General features: G+C 40.3%; 1 protein-coding gene across 1 annotated transcript in view; it reads left to right on the top strand.

Annotated features, from left to right (window-relative positions):
• Positions 1–15,277, top strand: part of CYP11A1 (cytochrome P450 family 11 subfamily A member 1) — a 126,363-nt gene extending 111,086 nt beyond the window's left edge. Inside the window, exons 7-10 of the mRNA XM_073619074.1 lie at positions 11,017–11,183; positions 11,260–11,338; positions 11,427–11,618; positions 14,844–15,277. Coding sequence (XP_073475175.1) covers positions 11,017–11,183; positions 11,260–11,338; positions 11,427–11,618; positions 14,844–14,960 — 555 coding nt within the window. The 3' untranslated portion in view covers positions 14,961–15,277. The remainder of the gene's footprint in view (positions 1–11,016; positions 11,184–11,259; positions 11,339–11,426; positions 11,619–14,843) is intronic.
• Positions 15,278–16,543: the final 1,266 nt, after the last annotated feature.

Raw genomic sequence — 16,543 nt, 5'->3', positions numbered from 1 at the left:
TGTTTGGAGTTGCTAAACTCAACCACTTGACCTCCGGAAGATTTACCTCCCTTTCCTGACCAGACCTTTTTTGCGATAAAGCACTGCGTTACTTTAACTGACAATTTCACAGTTGTGCAATACTGTATCCAAATAAAATGTATGCCTTTTTTTCCCCACAAATAGAGCTTTCCTTTGGTGTTGTTTGATCACCTCAGCGGTTTTTATTTTTTGCACTATAATTATAAAACTATATCTACAAAAAAAGACCGACCATTTAAAAAAAAACAATATTTTTTAATTTCTGCTATAAAACCTATCCAATAAAAAAAATTGAAAAAAGCAAGTTTCTTCATAAATTTAGGCCAGTATTTTCCCTGCTACACACTTTTGTTCGAAAAAATTACGTGTATAAAAATACGTGTATATTGGTTTGCGCAAAAGTTATTAGCATCTACAAACTATGGGATATTTTTATTTATTTTACTAGTAATGGCGGCGATCAACGACTTATAACGGGAATGCAACTGATAGTCAGACACTAGCTAACACTTTTGACACTTTATGGGGACCAGTGACACTAATACAGTGATACAGTACACACTCTGTGCTGGATGATCGGCGGGTGACGGCGGTACCTGCAGATCAGCTCCCACTGTGTATAATTACAGCGGGAAGGGGTCTTTGGCGGGGCACATGCGCCCCAGACATGGAAGTGTCAGATCACTTACTAGATACGTGATCCGGTGAAGCAGTAAGTTATACGGGCGGCAAGTGGTTAAAGTGTTACTAAACCCAGGACCCTGCATTCACTATATCTAGCCTCCCATACTGGGTTTAGTAACACTTTAACCAATCATGTTTATCTTATGGAGAAAGAGTGGTCACTACCACAAGAACTCCAATTGTGTCATTCTCATTTGACCAATCTTACTGAATCAGCCTCTTGGCCATAAATTTATTTGGCGTTCAAGCCAGCAGTAGAATTACGCAATGAATACAGATGTTGGAGAGTTACATGATAAATATTAAATATCATGAAATTTGATAACTATCTACATACCTGGTGCCCAACCTGTAGCTCAAGTACCCCAGCCTGTGGTAGTCATTGTAATGATTATGATCTCTACTGCTATGATCTCTAGCAGTTTCTTGAAACTTTTCCATAGTCTCTGTCTCCTGCAGCATATCTAAGTCTCTAATACTGATTTAACACAGTAAGATTTTTTTCGTTCAGCATTTGGGCTAAAAGAGAAATGTCAAACAGATTCCTCTATCCAGGCTGTACAGCACAGAATTCTCCCGCTGTGGCTATTTTTTTTTTTCTGACAGCCAATGCCAGTGGCTGTCAGAATACCCAGATGCCAGCCGCATGGCTAAAATGAAAAATGTCAGGCAGGAGGGCAGTGACAGGGTCATTAACGGAGCGAATTTCACGAATTTACAGTGTATGGCCGGCTTAACCACTTGCTGACCAAGCTATAGCCGAGTGACGGCTACAGCGCAGCTGGCTAGTTCTGGAAAGCCATCATATGGGGCGCGCATCCAGGAATGTCCGTGATCGCTGGGTCTGTTGAACCCAGTGCATCGTGGATAGGGGTAAAGGGCCAATCGCAGTGGCCCTTTACCAAGTGATCGCACTTTGTCAACAAACTGGGATCATGCCCAATTCAGCTCATGCTGCTGCTGTGTTTCTCTCTCTTCTCTTCACATGCTGTATGAGTGTGAGGATGGAGAAACACAGCAGCAGCGTGAGTTGCCATGATCCTAAGTGCCCCTATGGTGCTACTACAGTGCTCATCGGTGAGTGCTCATCAGTGACCTACTGTGCCCTACAGTACACATCAGTGCCATCAGTGAGTGCTCATCAGTACCCCCTTATCAGTGGATCCTCATCCACGCCCGTCAGTGCCGTAAAAATGTGTTAAAAAAAATGTGTTTTCATTTTCTTTCCACATTTTCCAAAAACTTGTGGAAAAAAATGACATGTTCAAAAGACTCATTATGCCTCAAAGAATGTATGTTATGGTGTTTACTTTCATTTTGTGGGTGTTTCCATTGTCCTGGTGCTCCAGGGCCTTCCAAAGTGTAATAGGTAGTCAAGAAATGAGATGTGTAATTTAAGTCTTTAGAACACCTGACGGTGCTCCCTGCATGTTGAGTGTCTGTATGTGGCCAGGCTGTGTAAAAGTCTCACACTTGTGGTATCGCCATACTCAGGAGGAGTAACAGAATGTATTTTGGAGTGTAGTTGAAAGTATGCATATGCCATGTGAGCGAAATAACCTGTTAATATGAACATTTTTGTGAAAAAAAAAAAATCTTCATTTTGCAAAGAATTGTTGGAAAAAAATAGAACTTCAAAAAATTCACCATGTCTCTTACTAAATACATTGGACTGTCTACTTTCCAAAAAGGGGTCATTTGGGGGGTTATTTGTACTGTCGTGGCTTGTTGGTGTCATCGGTACATTAGGTATGATCAATTTTCAATGATTGGCACCATAGCTTGTAGACTCTATAACCTTCACAAAGACCAAATGTTATACACTGAGTTTGTTTTTTTTTTACCAAAGAAATGCAAGCAATATAAATTTTGGTCAAAATCTATGAAGAAAAATCTCTAATGTGCTAAATTCTATACCAAACGAAGAAAAATTCATTTTTTTGTATGTAATTTTCATTGTCTTTTTTTATTTATAGTGCAAACAATAAAAACTCTGTACTGATTGAATACCACCAAAAAAAGACATAAATGTCATATAGGTACAGTGTTGCATGACTGAGTAATTGTCATTTAAAGTGTGAGAACGCTGAAAGCTGAAAATTGGCCTGGTTAGGAAGTGGTTGTAATGGCACAATAAAAATAAAAAGGAACTTATGCGCTACGCTAGTGTGTGGATTACAATAATAAATATTTTACAAAGTGCAGTGCAATAGTGGATATAAAGTTGCCAAACTCCTAAAGTGTCACTAACACCAATAATGATAAAATCTTGTAAAATGGAGCAGCGCTAAAACCTAATACACTGATGTACATATACATACCAAAATCGTGAAAAGGTGAAAAAGGTATTTTAGAAACAAGTGAAAAGAGATAGCTATATATATATATATATATATATATATATATATATATATATATATGTCCAGTGTTAGCGATAATGAAATAGTGGCGAATCCCAAAAGGGCACAAATCCGCCATCAGGTGCAATGGCTGCTCACCTCAATTACAAAGACAATGCGCATCAGACTGCCAAGACAATCTCCCTGAGGTATCTTCTATCAATGGTCATCATACATGCAATAAGAGAGACATCTCCTCATGGTGTAGTATATAATGAAGATTTATTTAAAACAAAGGTGGACATGCGAATACCCACAGCCAAGTGGGGTCACACAACAGCAGAACGCTGAAAATAAAAACTTCCGGTTTCGGCCGTAACTGGAAGTGACGTCATCCGGCTCCTCCAAATGCGTTGTGTTACGATCATGTGACTTTATCAAGAGTTGGAGGCTGGGTGACAGATGCCAGACTATATACACAAGCGGTAACCATGGGAACTGTGAAAACTCAATAAAGAGCTTCAAACAATTTTGTTGATTAGACGTTCATGGTACATAGAAATAGATTGATGCATAACAATAGCTGATAGATTGAAGATCAATGAATATATAAATGAATAAACAAATACATAATATAATACTAACACATATTAAATATTGTTAACCTTCAATGGGTAAGAAAAAAAAATGTCATGCTTGTCGACATACAAAATTTAATAAAAAGGAAAAAAGATTAATTTATTGACACTTCTACAGGCAAAAAATATAACATCAGAGAGTTTATATCATGCAAAACAAAAGGAGCGGTATATGTTTTGGAATGTCCATGTCACCTTCAATATATGGGTAGAACAAAGAGACCTCTCTGGAAACACCTGAGAGAACATATTCAAAACATCAAAAGAGGTTATCCTAAGCAAAGTGTTTCCAAATACTATGCTGAATGTCATGGAAAGGATCCCTCTTCTCTATGTTTTTGGGGTATAGAGAAGTACAAACCCCATTGGAGAGGAAGTAATAAAATTATTTCCTTAAGCAAATCTGAATCTTGTTGGATATATGAGATGCAAACTTTTGCTCCTCTAGGCCACAACATAGAATTTTTTATTTTAAATTAAAGGGTAACTCCACTTTTGAGAAAAAACATTCCCCTCTGGGTGATCTATGTGCACAAAAGGATTATAACAAACTTTGTTGCAGATTCCTACCTTTTGTTATTCTGAAGAAATCCATGTGTGTTTCTCTGTGCCTCTGTTCTGAGTAGGTCTAATGGGAGTGGTTTCAAATTTATTGTCAGGTGTGGAGCTGAAGGGAATCCCTTTAGACTTATTCCTATTGAAAGTAACTCTCAAAAAATGACATTTTTGTTGCAAGGGATGCCTGAAATCTGGTTTGTATCTTAGGAAGACTTCTAGGAAAATTGGTGAACCAATAACACAAGCAGGAAATTATGTTTCTGGGGAGTGGTCAGTGTAGTGATCAATGTAGTGTGTAGTGATCGGGTATATTAATGTATATTGGGTGATATGATGTAGAGTGGGTATGATAATTAATATTTAGGTATTATTATAATGATGATGTAAGTACTCTTCCGCAGCAACCCAATTCTTCCAGAGAGATGCACTTTATTGACTTCCAACACAGAACAAAGTCCAAAGTCCACAGATGACAAAGAAATCCGACAGAGGAAATATAATTCAGAGACCCATATTATTCAGTCTTCCCATATAATTCAGTCTTCCCAGCCATGCACAGACAAGCCTCCCTCATACACAGACAAGCCTCACTTACTAACCTATAGACTGAATGCCGTGTTATATTCACTAAATATTGAATGGCTGAGCACTTTGATTGGCCGTTTCAATTTAGGACTTTGATTAGCTTTAGTCTTTCAAACAGACAACAACCCCCAGCCGTGAACAGCCGTGAACCACCCCAATTTGCACTCCCGCATATCAACATCAACAAGTCCCCTTTAGATATGTGTAATTATATTAACAGATACCACCTGAATACCCTTTGAGATGTTCAAATAGACTTGCATAAGATTAACACATCAAAGAGTCTTCAGCTGTTAAAATTCAGTTGGACAAATCAACCATTCTGTCATTGTCATTCTGGCCTGGTCAACATTGACTGCATGTGTACATACACACAACAATGTCCCACATAAATCGGTGAACAATACAACATATTACAACAGTCAGTACACACTATGTGTACAGAACAGCTCCAGGTAGCCATATTGCATTGTATTCTCAGAAAATTACATTGACTGCAGATTTAAAAGGAAAGGTAATTTTTAATAACATTCAATTACAATATGACTAGTGTTGCAATTATATGCGCTATCATTTTTTTTCTTTATTTGCTATTTTTTTTTCCCCACGAAAGTGAAGTTACCCTTTAAATTGTTTCATTTCTGGTTATTAACATACATCTGATTATTTTGACTTTTTTCATTCGATCTTGCTAGAACCCTTCTTTACATATGCCTCCTTTACTTTATGTTCATACATTAGGTCTTCATTTGGTAGGAATCACCTTCCTTTGCCAAGTTTATTTTTAACCAATTCAATACCAGACACTTTCCCCCCCTTCCTGCCCAAGCCAATTTTCAGCTTTCAGCGCTGTCACTGTTTGAATGCCAATTGCTACACTGTACCCAAACAACATTTTTATCATTTTGTTCCCACAAATAGAGCTTTCTTTTGGTGGTAATTGATCAACTCTGGGGTTTTTATTTTTTGCTAAACAAATAAAAAATGACCAAAAATTTTGAAAAGAAAGTTTTTCTTTGTTTCTGTTATAAAATTTTGTAAATAAGTAAGTTTTCTCCTTCACTGATGGGCACTGATGAGGCTGCACTGACAAGCACTGATAAGGCAGTACTGATGAGGTGGCACTGATATGAGAATCTGATGGGCACTGATAGTTGGCACTGATATGCAGTACTTATGGGCACTCATAGGTGGCACTGATGGATACTGAAAGGCTGCACTGATGGGCATGTATGGGTGGCACTGATGGACATGGATGGGCACTGATAGGTGGCACTGATGGACACAGATAGATGGCACTGATGGGCATCACTGCTATGGAGGCACTGGCAGGTATTGCTGATGGGCCCTGATTGGCATCATATGTGGGCACACATTGGCATTATATGTGGGCACACATTAGCATCCCTGGTGGCCATGGGTGGCATACCTGGTGGTCATTAGCGGTGGCCATCCCTGGTGGTCCTGGTGGCATCCCTGGTGATCCTGGGTGGGCATCCTTGGGGGGGCTGCACTGATAATCAATTAGCGCAGAACCCCCCCGACTGGGGGGGGAGAGCCGATTGGCTCTCCTCTACTTGCGTCTGTCTGACATGAGTGAGAAAAACCCAATACACGGCTTTTCCTGTTTACATCGTGATCAGCTGTGATTGGACACAGCTGATCACGTGGTAAAGAGTCTCCGTCAGAGACTCTTTACCTAGATCGGAGTTACGGTGTGTCAAACAGAACCACTTTCCCGACGTCATATTGCTATATGGCGGGTGGGAAGTGGTTAAACTATATTGAATTTTTAGGAAGACTTTTAGGAAGTTTTTTTTAGCTTATTCACCCATCTGGTGTATTTATATTTATTTTTTTATTTAATTTTAATTTTATTTAATTTTATTTTTACTTATTTTTTATTTGATTTTTCTCCCTCCTTTCTTCTTTTTATTTGATTTTTATTAATATTTAAATTTTTTTTTCATTTTCACATTCATTTAGTTTTTTAATTATTTTTATTTTCATTTTTATTTTTCATTTTATTTTGTTTATGCCAGTTGGTTTAATATTTTACACATTTTTTTTGGAATTTTGTTTCCTATTTTTCTTACCCATTGAAGGAAAATGATATTTAATGTGTTAGTATTAGATTATGTATTTGTTTATTCATTTTTATATATTCATTGATCTTCATTCTATTCAGCTAATGTTATGCATCAATCTATTTAGCTATTGCTATGTACTATGAGCGTCTGTTACTAATCAACAAAATAGTTTGAAGCTCTTTGAGTTTTCGCGGTTCCCATGTATATAGTCCGGCACCTGTCACCCAGCCTCCAACGCTTGATAAAGTCACGTAATAGTGACGAAACAAGTCGAGAGGAGCTGGGTGACGTCACTTCCAGTTATGGCCGAAACCGGAAGTTTCTTTTTTTAGCGTTCTGCTGTTGTATGACCCCATTTGGCTGTGGTTATTCACATGTCCAATTTTAAATGTAAGTTCATCTTTGTTTTAAATAAATCTTCACTATATACTACACAAGAATTAAACTAAGGTACCGAGGCACCAAAGCTAGACAAAGGTGGCCCCAAAAGGAAACGCACTGTGGTGAAAGTATAGAAAATGTATTATATTTATTGGTACAAAATTCAAATATGTCAAAAATTGCAACCTTCACCACACCATCATAAAACCATTTGTGACAGTGTTGTCAGGAACCCATAAAAAAAAGAGACCCAGGTTCCTAATAATAACCCACTCACACCAAACAGCTAGATATTAACTGAAGTCTAAACGACACTGATTAACCGGTTCCCGACCAGGTCACGCAGATATACTGCGGCAGAATGGCTCCCCTGGGCGAAATCCCATACGGGTACGTCGCACATGTAACCACACAAATCCCTGTGCTGTCAGGGAAGAGGAAACATATTGTTTGTTCCTACTAAGTAGGAAAAACGATATGTCTCCTCTCCTGGTCACTCACATCCCCATACAGTTAGAACACACTGAGGGAACACACAGTTGACCCCTTGGTTGCCCCCTAGTGTTAAGCCCTTCCCTGCCAGTGACATTTACACAGTAATCAGTGCATTTTTATAGCATGGATCGATTATATATATATAAATATGATAAAAATACCATAAATCTTTCCCATAGTTTGTAGATGCTATAACTTTTGTGCAAACCAATCAATACATGCTTATTGCGATTTTTTTTTTTTTACCAACAATATGTGGAAGAATATATATTGGCCTAAACTGGTGAAGAGATTAGTTTTTAAAACAAAAATTGGGGATATTTATTATAGCAAAAAGTTAAAAATATTTTTTTTTCTTTCAAAATTGTCACTATTTTTTTGTTTATAGTGCAAAAAATAAAAACCTCAGAGATGATCAAATACCACCAAAAGAAAGCTCTATTTGTGGGGAAAAAGCACGTACATTTTGTTTGGGTACAGCATTGCATGACTGTGCAATTGTCAGTTAAAGCGACACAGTGCCAAATTGTAAAAAGTGCTCTGGTCAGGAAGGTTTTAAGTCCATTTGAAATGATGACCATTGATGAAAGATACCTCAGGGAGAATGCCTTGGCAGTCTGATGCGCATTGTCTTTGTATTTGAGGTGAGCGGCCAATCCATTGCACCTGGTGGCGGATTTGTGCCCTTTTGGGATTCAGCACTATTTCATTATCGCTAACACTGGGATTTATTTGCTGTTCATTCACAACTTCCCTTGGAAGAAGGACTTTACTTCACAATTTTTTTGATCTTCATATTTTTTGTACTGGACATATTTTTATATATATATATATATATATATATATATATATATATATATATATATATATATATATGTTATTCTGTTGAAAAAAAAAAATATATATATAACATGATAATCTAGATATCTAAGAGGATACACCTAATTGTATATTAAAAAAAACACATATCGTGTATTATAAATCATATTGTAGTGGCATATATGCTTTTTTATATACAATTAAGTGTATCATCTTAAATGTCTAGATTATGATGTTGTTACATATATAGGTATCCCTAACTACATTGAAGATATATATATATATATATGTATATATATATATATATATATATATATATATATATATATATACACAGTATCTCACAAAAGTGAGCACACCCCTCACATTTTTGTAAATATTTTATTATAACTTTTCATGTGACAACACTGAAGAAATTACACTTTGCTACAATGTAAAGTAGTGAGTGTACATCGTTTATAACAATATAAATTTGCTGTCCCCTCAAAATAACTCAACACACAGCCATTAATGTCTAAACCGCTAGCAACAAAAGTTAGTACACCTCCTAAGTGAAAATGTCCAAATTGGGCCCAAAGTGTCAATATTTTGTGTGGCCACCATTATTTTCCAGCACTGCCTTAACCCTCCTGGGCATGGAGTTCACCAGAGCTTCACAGGTTGCCACTGGAGTCCTCTTCCACTCCTCCATGAAGACATCACAGAGCTGGTGGATGTTAGAGACCTTGTGCTCCTCCACCTTCCGTTTGAGGATGCCCCACAGATGCTCAATAGCGTTTAGGTCTGGAGACATGCTTGGCCAGTCCATCACCTTTATCCTCAGCTTCTTTAGCAAGGCAGTGGTCGTCTTGGAGGTGTGTTTGGGGTCGTTACCATGTTGGAATATTACCCTGCGGCCCAGTCTCTTAAGGGAGGGAATCATGTTCCGCTTCAGTATGCCACAGTACATGCTGGCATTCATGGTTCCCTCAATGAACTGTAGTTCCCCAGTGGCGGCAGCACTCATGCAGCCCCAGACCATGACATTCCCACCACCATGCTTGACTGTAGGCAAGACACACTTGTCTTTGTACTCCTCACCTGGTTGCCGCCACACACGCTTGACACCATCTGAACCAAATAAGCCAACCTCTGCAGCAATGCTGGCAGCACTCACACGTCTATTTCCCAAAGACAACCTCTGGATATGACTCTGAGCATGTGCACTCAACTTCTTTGGTCGACCATGGCAAGGCCTGTTCTGAGTGGAACTTTCCTGTTAAACCACTGTATGGTCTTGGCCACCGTGCTGCAGCTCAGTTTCAGGGTCTTGGCAATCTTCTTATAGCCTAGGCCATCTTTATGTAAAGCAACAATTCTTTTTTTCAGATCCTTTCAGAGTTCTTTGCCATGAGGTGCCATGTTGACATTCCAGTTACCAGTATGAGAGAATGAGAGTGATAACACCAAATTTAACACACCTGCTCCCCATTCACACCTGAGACCTTGTAACACTAATGAGTCACATGACAACTGGGAGGGAAAATGGCTAATTGGACCCAGTTTGGACATTTTCAGCTAGGGGTGTACTCACGTTTGTTGCCAGCGGTTTGGACATTAATGGCTGTGTGTTGAGTTATTTTGAGGGGACAGCAAATTTACACTGGTATACAATCTGTACACTCACTACTTTACATTGTAGCAAAGTGTCATTTCTTCAGTGTTGTCACATGAAAATGTATAATAAAATCTTTACAAAAAATGTGAGGGGTGTACTCACTTTTGTGAGATACTGTATATAGGTATACAGATATATATATATATATATATATATATATATATATATATATATATATATATATATATATATATATTTTCACTTGTTTCTAAAAATACCTTTTTCACCTTTTTGGGATATTTATTATAGCAAAAAGTAAAAAATATTGTTTTTTTTCAATTGTCGGTCTTTTTTTGTTTATAGCGCAAAAAATAAAAACCGCAGAGGTGATCAAATACCACCAAAAGTAAACTCTATTTGTGGGGAAAAAAGGACATAAATTTTGTTTGGGTACAACATCGCACGACCGCGCAATTGTCAGTTAAAGCGACGCAGTGCCGTATTGCAAAAAATGGCCTGATCATTAAGGGGGCAAATCCTTCCGGTCCTTAAGTGGTTAAAATATTGTCCAAAGTTTCTGACTATATGCTCTAGTCTAGTATGACTGCAGTCTGACAGTTTTTTTGCAGCGTTACCTGCAATGAATATTAATGGCAGCCCTTTGGTGATTTCAGGGGCAGCATTCAAAACTTTTCTATATCTAGTAAATTGACAACTACTGTTCTAAATACAAGTGAATTGATTTGGCTTATTATAAAAAGAGCTAACTGTTAGTAAATAATTAGCAATTTTTTTACATCTCATCACAGACCTCAATGACTCTGCAATGGGCTATGTATGAGCTGGCCCGTGCCCCTAGTGTGCAGGAGAAGCTCAGGTCAGAAATTAAAGCTGCCAGAAAGGCTGCTGGAAATGACCTTAATGCATTGTTGAAAAGAATTCCATTGGTCAAAGCAGCTTTGAAAGAAACACTCAGGTAAGATAGAGGGCACTCCCATTTGTTTTGAGTCACACGTATAGAAACAAACCTACTCCATATTCATTTATTGCAGGTTGCATCCTGTGGCCATCTCATTGCAGCGATACACACAGCGGGATACAGTTATTAGAAACTACATGATTCCACGTGGGGTAAGGAGGAATAAAGAAGCTTAAACCCTAAAAAAGTTTAGCTCCACGTGCTACCGTTTTACTTAAAAGCTTTACTTTTTAATTTCAGACCCTGGTACAGGTTGGACTGTATGCCATGGGTCGAAATCCAGATATATTTCCTTCCCCTGAGAAGTTCTTCCCAGAGCGCTGGTTGGGGGGAGAATCAACACACTTTCGGAGTCTTGGCTTTGGCTTTGGACCTCGACAATGTCTTGGGAGAAGAATAGCAGAAATGGAGATGAACCTTTTTTTGATTCATGTAAGTATAAATAATTATTCTGGTCAGTACAAAAATGCTACAAACCTAACAGAAAAAGAAAATGATGATTTGCAGCACGACAAAATGCCTGCTCAGTATTCCTTTTTTCCTAGATCAAAATTAGCTCTATTGCTTTGAATTGAATTAGCAAAGTGTGCCCGTTAGGGTACAGATGTGTCTGTGATTGCTGTCCATTATCTGGTGAGGCTGAAAAGGGGACGACAGAGCATATAGTATACACAGGAAAACTGCAGAGTATATAACATACAGCAGAATATATATTGTGCATTCATGCAGGCCCGGACTGGCCATAGGGTTCACTGGGCAATTGCCCAGTGGGCTGGGGCCCAAGGCAGCTGGACTGCTCCTTGAGCCCGTACCACTCACATGGCCAGGGGGAGCTGGAGGAGACGTCGGACCAGAGAGAACGTAAATGCGGATCCCCGTGTGCCTGGGTAGGAGCAGCCGCGGGGTGGCTGCATATAGAAGAATCAATCTCTCTATTTTCCTACTGCAGCTTCTTAATGTTCAACTCTCCTTCTCTTCCTCCCGCAAGCATTCTGAGGCTTCAGGAGGAAAATGGAGAGATTGCAGCCGCTCCTCCTATCCAGCTTCTTTCTGTATGCTCTCAGGCCCCCCCCCATACTCTCAGCCCCCCCTCCCGTACTCTCAGCCCCCCTCCTGTACTCTCAGCTCCCCTCCATTGCTCTAAGCCCCCTCCTTCCGTGCTCTCAGGTCCCCCCCCTCCTCCTGTGCTCTCCAGGACCCCCTCCCCGTGCAGCCATGTTGTGCAATGAAACCAAGTAGGACCAAAGAGTAGTCTTCTGTATCATGTGGCGTGCTAGTCTCAATGATGCGTTAATGAGAGATAAAGTAGGGAGGGAGATGGAGTACGCTTCCTTGATGAGACAGAGCTTGGACAATCCATTATTATGTTATACTAACCTGCTCTGTGTAATGGTTTTGCACAGAGTGGCCTCCTCTTCTGGGGTCCCCCATTGGTGCTCTTTGCTCCTTTTCTGTGTCTGCCCCCATAGCATGCCATTGGGGCAAACATGAGGGCATGCTCCAAAGCCAAGCTGTGTGCATCCATAGACACACACAGCGTGGCTTGGCCCTGCCCCCTGCTCTCTGCTTACAGGATTTGACTGACAGAAGCAGGAGCCAATGGAGAGAAGAGACCAGATACCAGATGCAGCTGGGCACAGCGACTCTGGTAAGTGTTTGGGGGGGGGATCCACAGCAAGTGCTAAAACTTTTTTTTTTTACCTTAATGCAGGGAATGTATTAGGTAAAAAACATTTTAATTTTAGAACCTCTTTAAAGTGGAAGTAAACTTCCCCCTATTCTTTGTACCCATAGGTAGGCCTATAATAAGGCTTACCTATAGGCACTGTAAATAGCTCCAAAACTTTCACCGCGTAGGAGATATTTACTGTATATTGCACCGATGATGTAATCGGCGCATTCGCTCTGAAGGAGCGGCCACCTGTGCCGTTTCTTCAAAGCTGTGTGCCGTGACTGGAGGCTCCCATGCAGATGCGCTGGAGTGACGTCAGTCACACAGCCGGAGTCCACACAGCTGAAAGGAAGACGGGCAATGATGGATGTGACCTCCAGCTGGGAAGACAAGGACTTCGTTTGCAGGTAAGTAGCACATTATGCCTTTATTTTGCAGGTAAGAAAAAATAAGAAAATATAAAACTGAGTTAACTTTCTCTCTAAGACCAGGTTTCTTTTCTATTCACTTCAACTCTTCTTGAGTAATTACCTTTTTAGATCTTTCATAAACAGAAACATTGTAGGTTCCTCCCCCTTGAGCCCTATCCTGCCCACCGAAGTTCGTTCACCTCCGGTGCTGTTCGGATGCTGGCTGCTCGCCTACTGTCACTTTTAAATACAGGAGCGCTCCTTCTGTATTTGCAAGTGACAGTGCTCCACTCCCGATAGCAGCTCAGATCCCTCGGGTACACACACCAATCTCTGAGAGCAGAGGAGGAAGGGGGCGGGGAAGCTGCACGGGGGAAGCTGCTTCAGAAAAGAAACCTGCAGGCTGCACAGACATCAGACATGCTGTCTGTGAGTATGATATGTGATAGAGGAAAAGTGTGTACTGGACTCGGGAATGGGGTGGGGGGGAAGCCTTGTACTTGGAGGGAAGGGGGTAGTGGAGCTCTGTTCTGGATTGGGGGGGTATTAGGTGAGCTCTGGACTGGAATTGGGGGTGAGATGGGAGTGAGAGCCTTGTACTTGAGGATTGGGGGGGTGCACTCTGTACATAGCGTAACCCTCAACCCTGCACTCTGTATGTAGCACACCTTTTACCTATGCACTCTGTATGTAGTGTGCCCCTCAAACCTGCACTTTGTACATAGGGCACCCCTCAATGTTAGTGCAGTTTGACCACACCCTCAATTTGATGCAGAGATAATGATGTATAGTAACCTCTAGCAACCAATCAGTGAGCAATAATGATTTGCAGTAATCTCTAGAAACCAGTGAATGGTAATGATGTGGTGTAACCTCTAGCAACCAATCAGTAAGCAGAAATGATTTCCTGTAACCTCTAGCAACTAATTATTGAGCAATAATGATGTGCTGTAACCTCTAGCAACTATTCAGTGGGTGGTAATGATATACTGTAACCTCTGGCAACCAATGATCTGATCTGCTGCACTAAAATTATTATGAGTCTAGCTGCCAATTACTGTATGTCTCGGGGGGGGGGTCCAAGAAAATGTTTGCCCAGGGTCCAATCAATATTAAAGAAGGCCCTGAATGGATGCCGCCAAAACCATAAGTGCTTTTGTACAGCTAACCTAATCACCTATATTCTTACTTTTAATGGGATTGTCTGTATAGGCAGCATGGTCCATAGCAGAAGCTATAAAGGGAAGATGGAGGTTGATTATCAACAGAGGAAGATTAGCAGAGAGAAAGATAAAGAGAGTTGTATACTTACTTGCTGGCATTGGGAGAGAGGCAAGAGGCATGTGGCAGCGACAGGTAATACCTGAGCTTTCACTGGTGCTTTAATAAGAGCCTATTAAAATGTTCCTCTCCTTTTGCGGTGCCACAGGAAGGAAGGACAGAGCACTTATGAGGCACCAGTGGAGTGGACCCACTACCCAAAGCACATCTTTAAAGTGCCCTAAAAAGGATAAAAGTAATGACTCTTTTAACACTGCTTGGATTGTGAGTGAACTTATTTCTCTTATTTTTCAGATTCTTGAGCACTTTAGGATTGAAACAAACCGTATGATTGAGGTGGGAACAACATTTAAGCTCATTCTTTTCCCATCTAAACCAATACACTTAACTCTACGGCCTCTGGATGACTGAAATACTGTGGTAAAGTATCTGTTTATGGACCTGAAACCTGCTAATGCAAAATGCATCAAGACTCGATAGCCATAACCGTTAATGATGGAACAGATACATACAGTATATTATCCACTAAAGGAGATGTACATGGTCAACTAAATATGATCCATATGATGCAAAAATGTATATAACCCTAGACCATTAAAATCAGTATGCACGTCATTTTTTTAAAAACAACAAATAATTGGTGTGGCGTTTCTTTAAAGTTGCAGCAGTGTAAAAAATATTGTATTCTGATAATTGTATGTGGTTAATAAAAATATTTTATACATGAATTCCATTTTTATCCCATGTGTCTTTGTTCATATTAGCTCTATAATTACATACAGATCAAGCTGTTTAAAAGAAATGACAATGACAGTGGAACACTGACAGTAGGAATGAGCCGAACACCCCCTGATTTGGTTTGCACGAGAACATGCGAACAGGCAAAAAGTTTGAGCGAACATGCGAATCCTATTAAAGTCTATAGGGCACAAACATGAAAAATCAAAAGTGCTCATTTTAAAGGCTTATATGCAAGTTATTGCCATAAAAAGTGTATGGGGTGCTGCCCCAGGGAACATGTATCGATGCAAAAATAAGTTTTTAAAACAGGAGCCGTGATTTTAATAATGATTAAAGTGAAACAGTAAAAATGAAATATTCCTTCAAATATCGTGCCGGGGGGGGGGGGGTGTCCCCTTAGTCTGCCTGTAAAGTGGCGCATCTGTGCAATGTGTAGCAAAATTACATTTCTAAAAAAAAATAATTTAAACTTGCTTGCGGCTGTAATGTATTGCTGGCTCCTGGCAATGTAGATGAAAAATCAAGGAAACAAATCGGTGTGGGTCCTCCCCCCCACCCCGTCCATACCAGGCTCTTTGGGTCTGGCATAGAGTTTAAGGGGAAATCCACGCCAAAATGTAAAAAAAAAATTGGCGTAGGGTCCCCCCTAAATTCCGTACCAGACCCTTATCCGAGCAAGCAGCCCGGCAGGCCAGAAAAGGGGGGGGACGAGTGAGCACTCCCCCTCCTGAACCATACTAGGCCGTTTGCCTTCAACATGGGTAGGGTGTGTTGGGGTTCCTGCAATGGCCAGGGTTGTCAGGGTCTGCGGGTGGGGGGCTTATCGGAATCTGGAAGCTCCCTTTAACAAGGGGAGCCCCAGATCCCGGCCCCCCCGCCTTGTGAATGGGTATCGGGTACAAACGTACCCCTACCCATTCACCAAAAAAAGTGTCAAAGTAAAAACCACAATAGACAGTTTGACAATTCCTTTATTACAAAAGACAAAAAAAAGCGTCCTGCGATGTACATCCATTGTCAATCACGCCACCCGATGGACCCGAAAAATAGAAAAAAAAAACAAAAAAAACTCTGCCTCCATTGGAGGCCTATCAAGGACTGCTGTCTTCTGGCTTTGACAGCTGTTATATAGGCAAGGGCGGGGCCACCTGCTGACGTAACCAGATGACCCCCGCCCCATCTGATGTCAGAAGGAGCGGGTCACTCTATTACGTCACCGGGTGGCCCCCGCCCTTGCCTATATAACAGCTGTT

This window comes from Aquarana catesbeiana, linkage group LG03 (assembly GCF_042186555.1).
Source record: "Aquarana catesbeiana isolate 2022-GZ linkage group LG03, ASM4218655v1, whole genome shotgun sequence".
Classification (NCBI taxonomy): Eukaryota; Metazoa; Chordata; class Amphibia; order Anura; family Ranidae; genus Aquarana; species Aquarana catesbeiana.
This window is presented reverse-complemented; position numbering and strand designations above follow the sequence as displayed.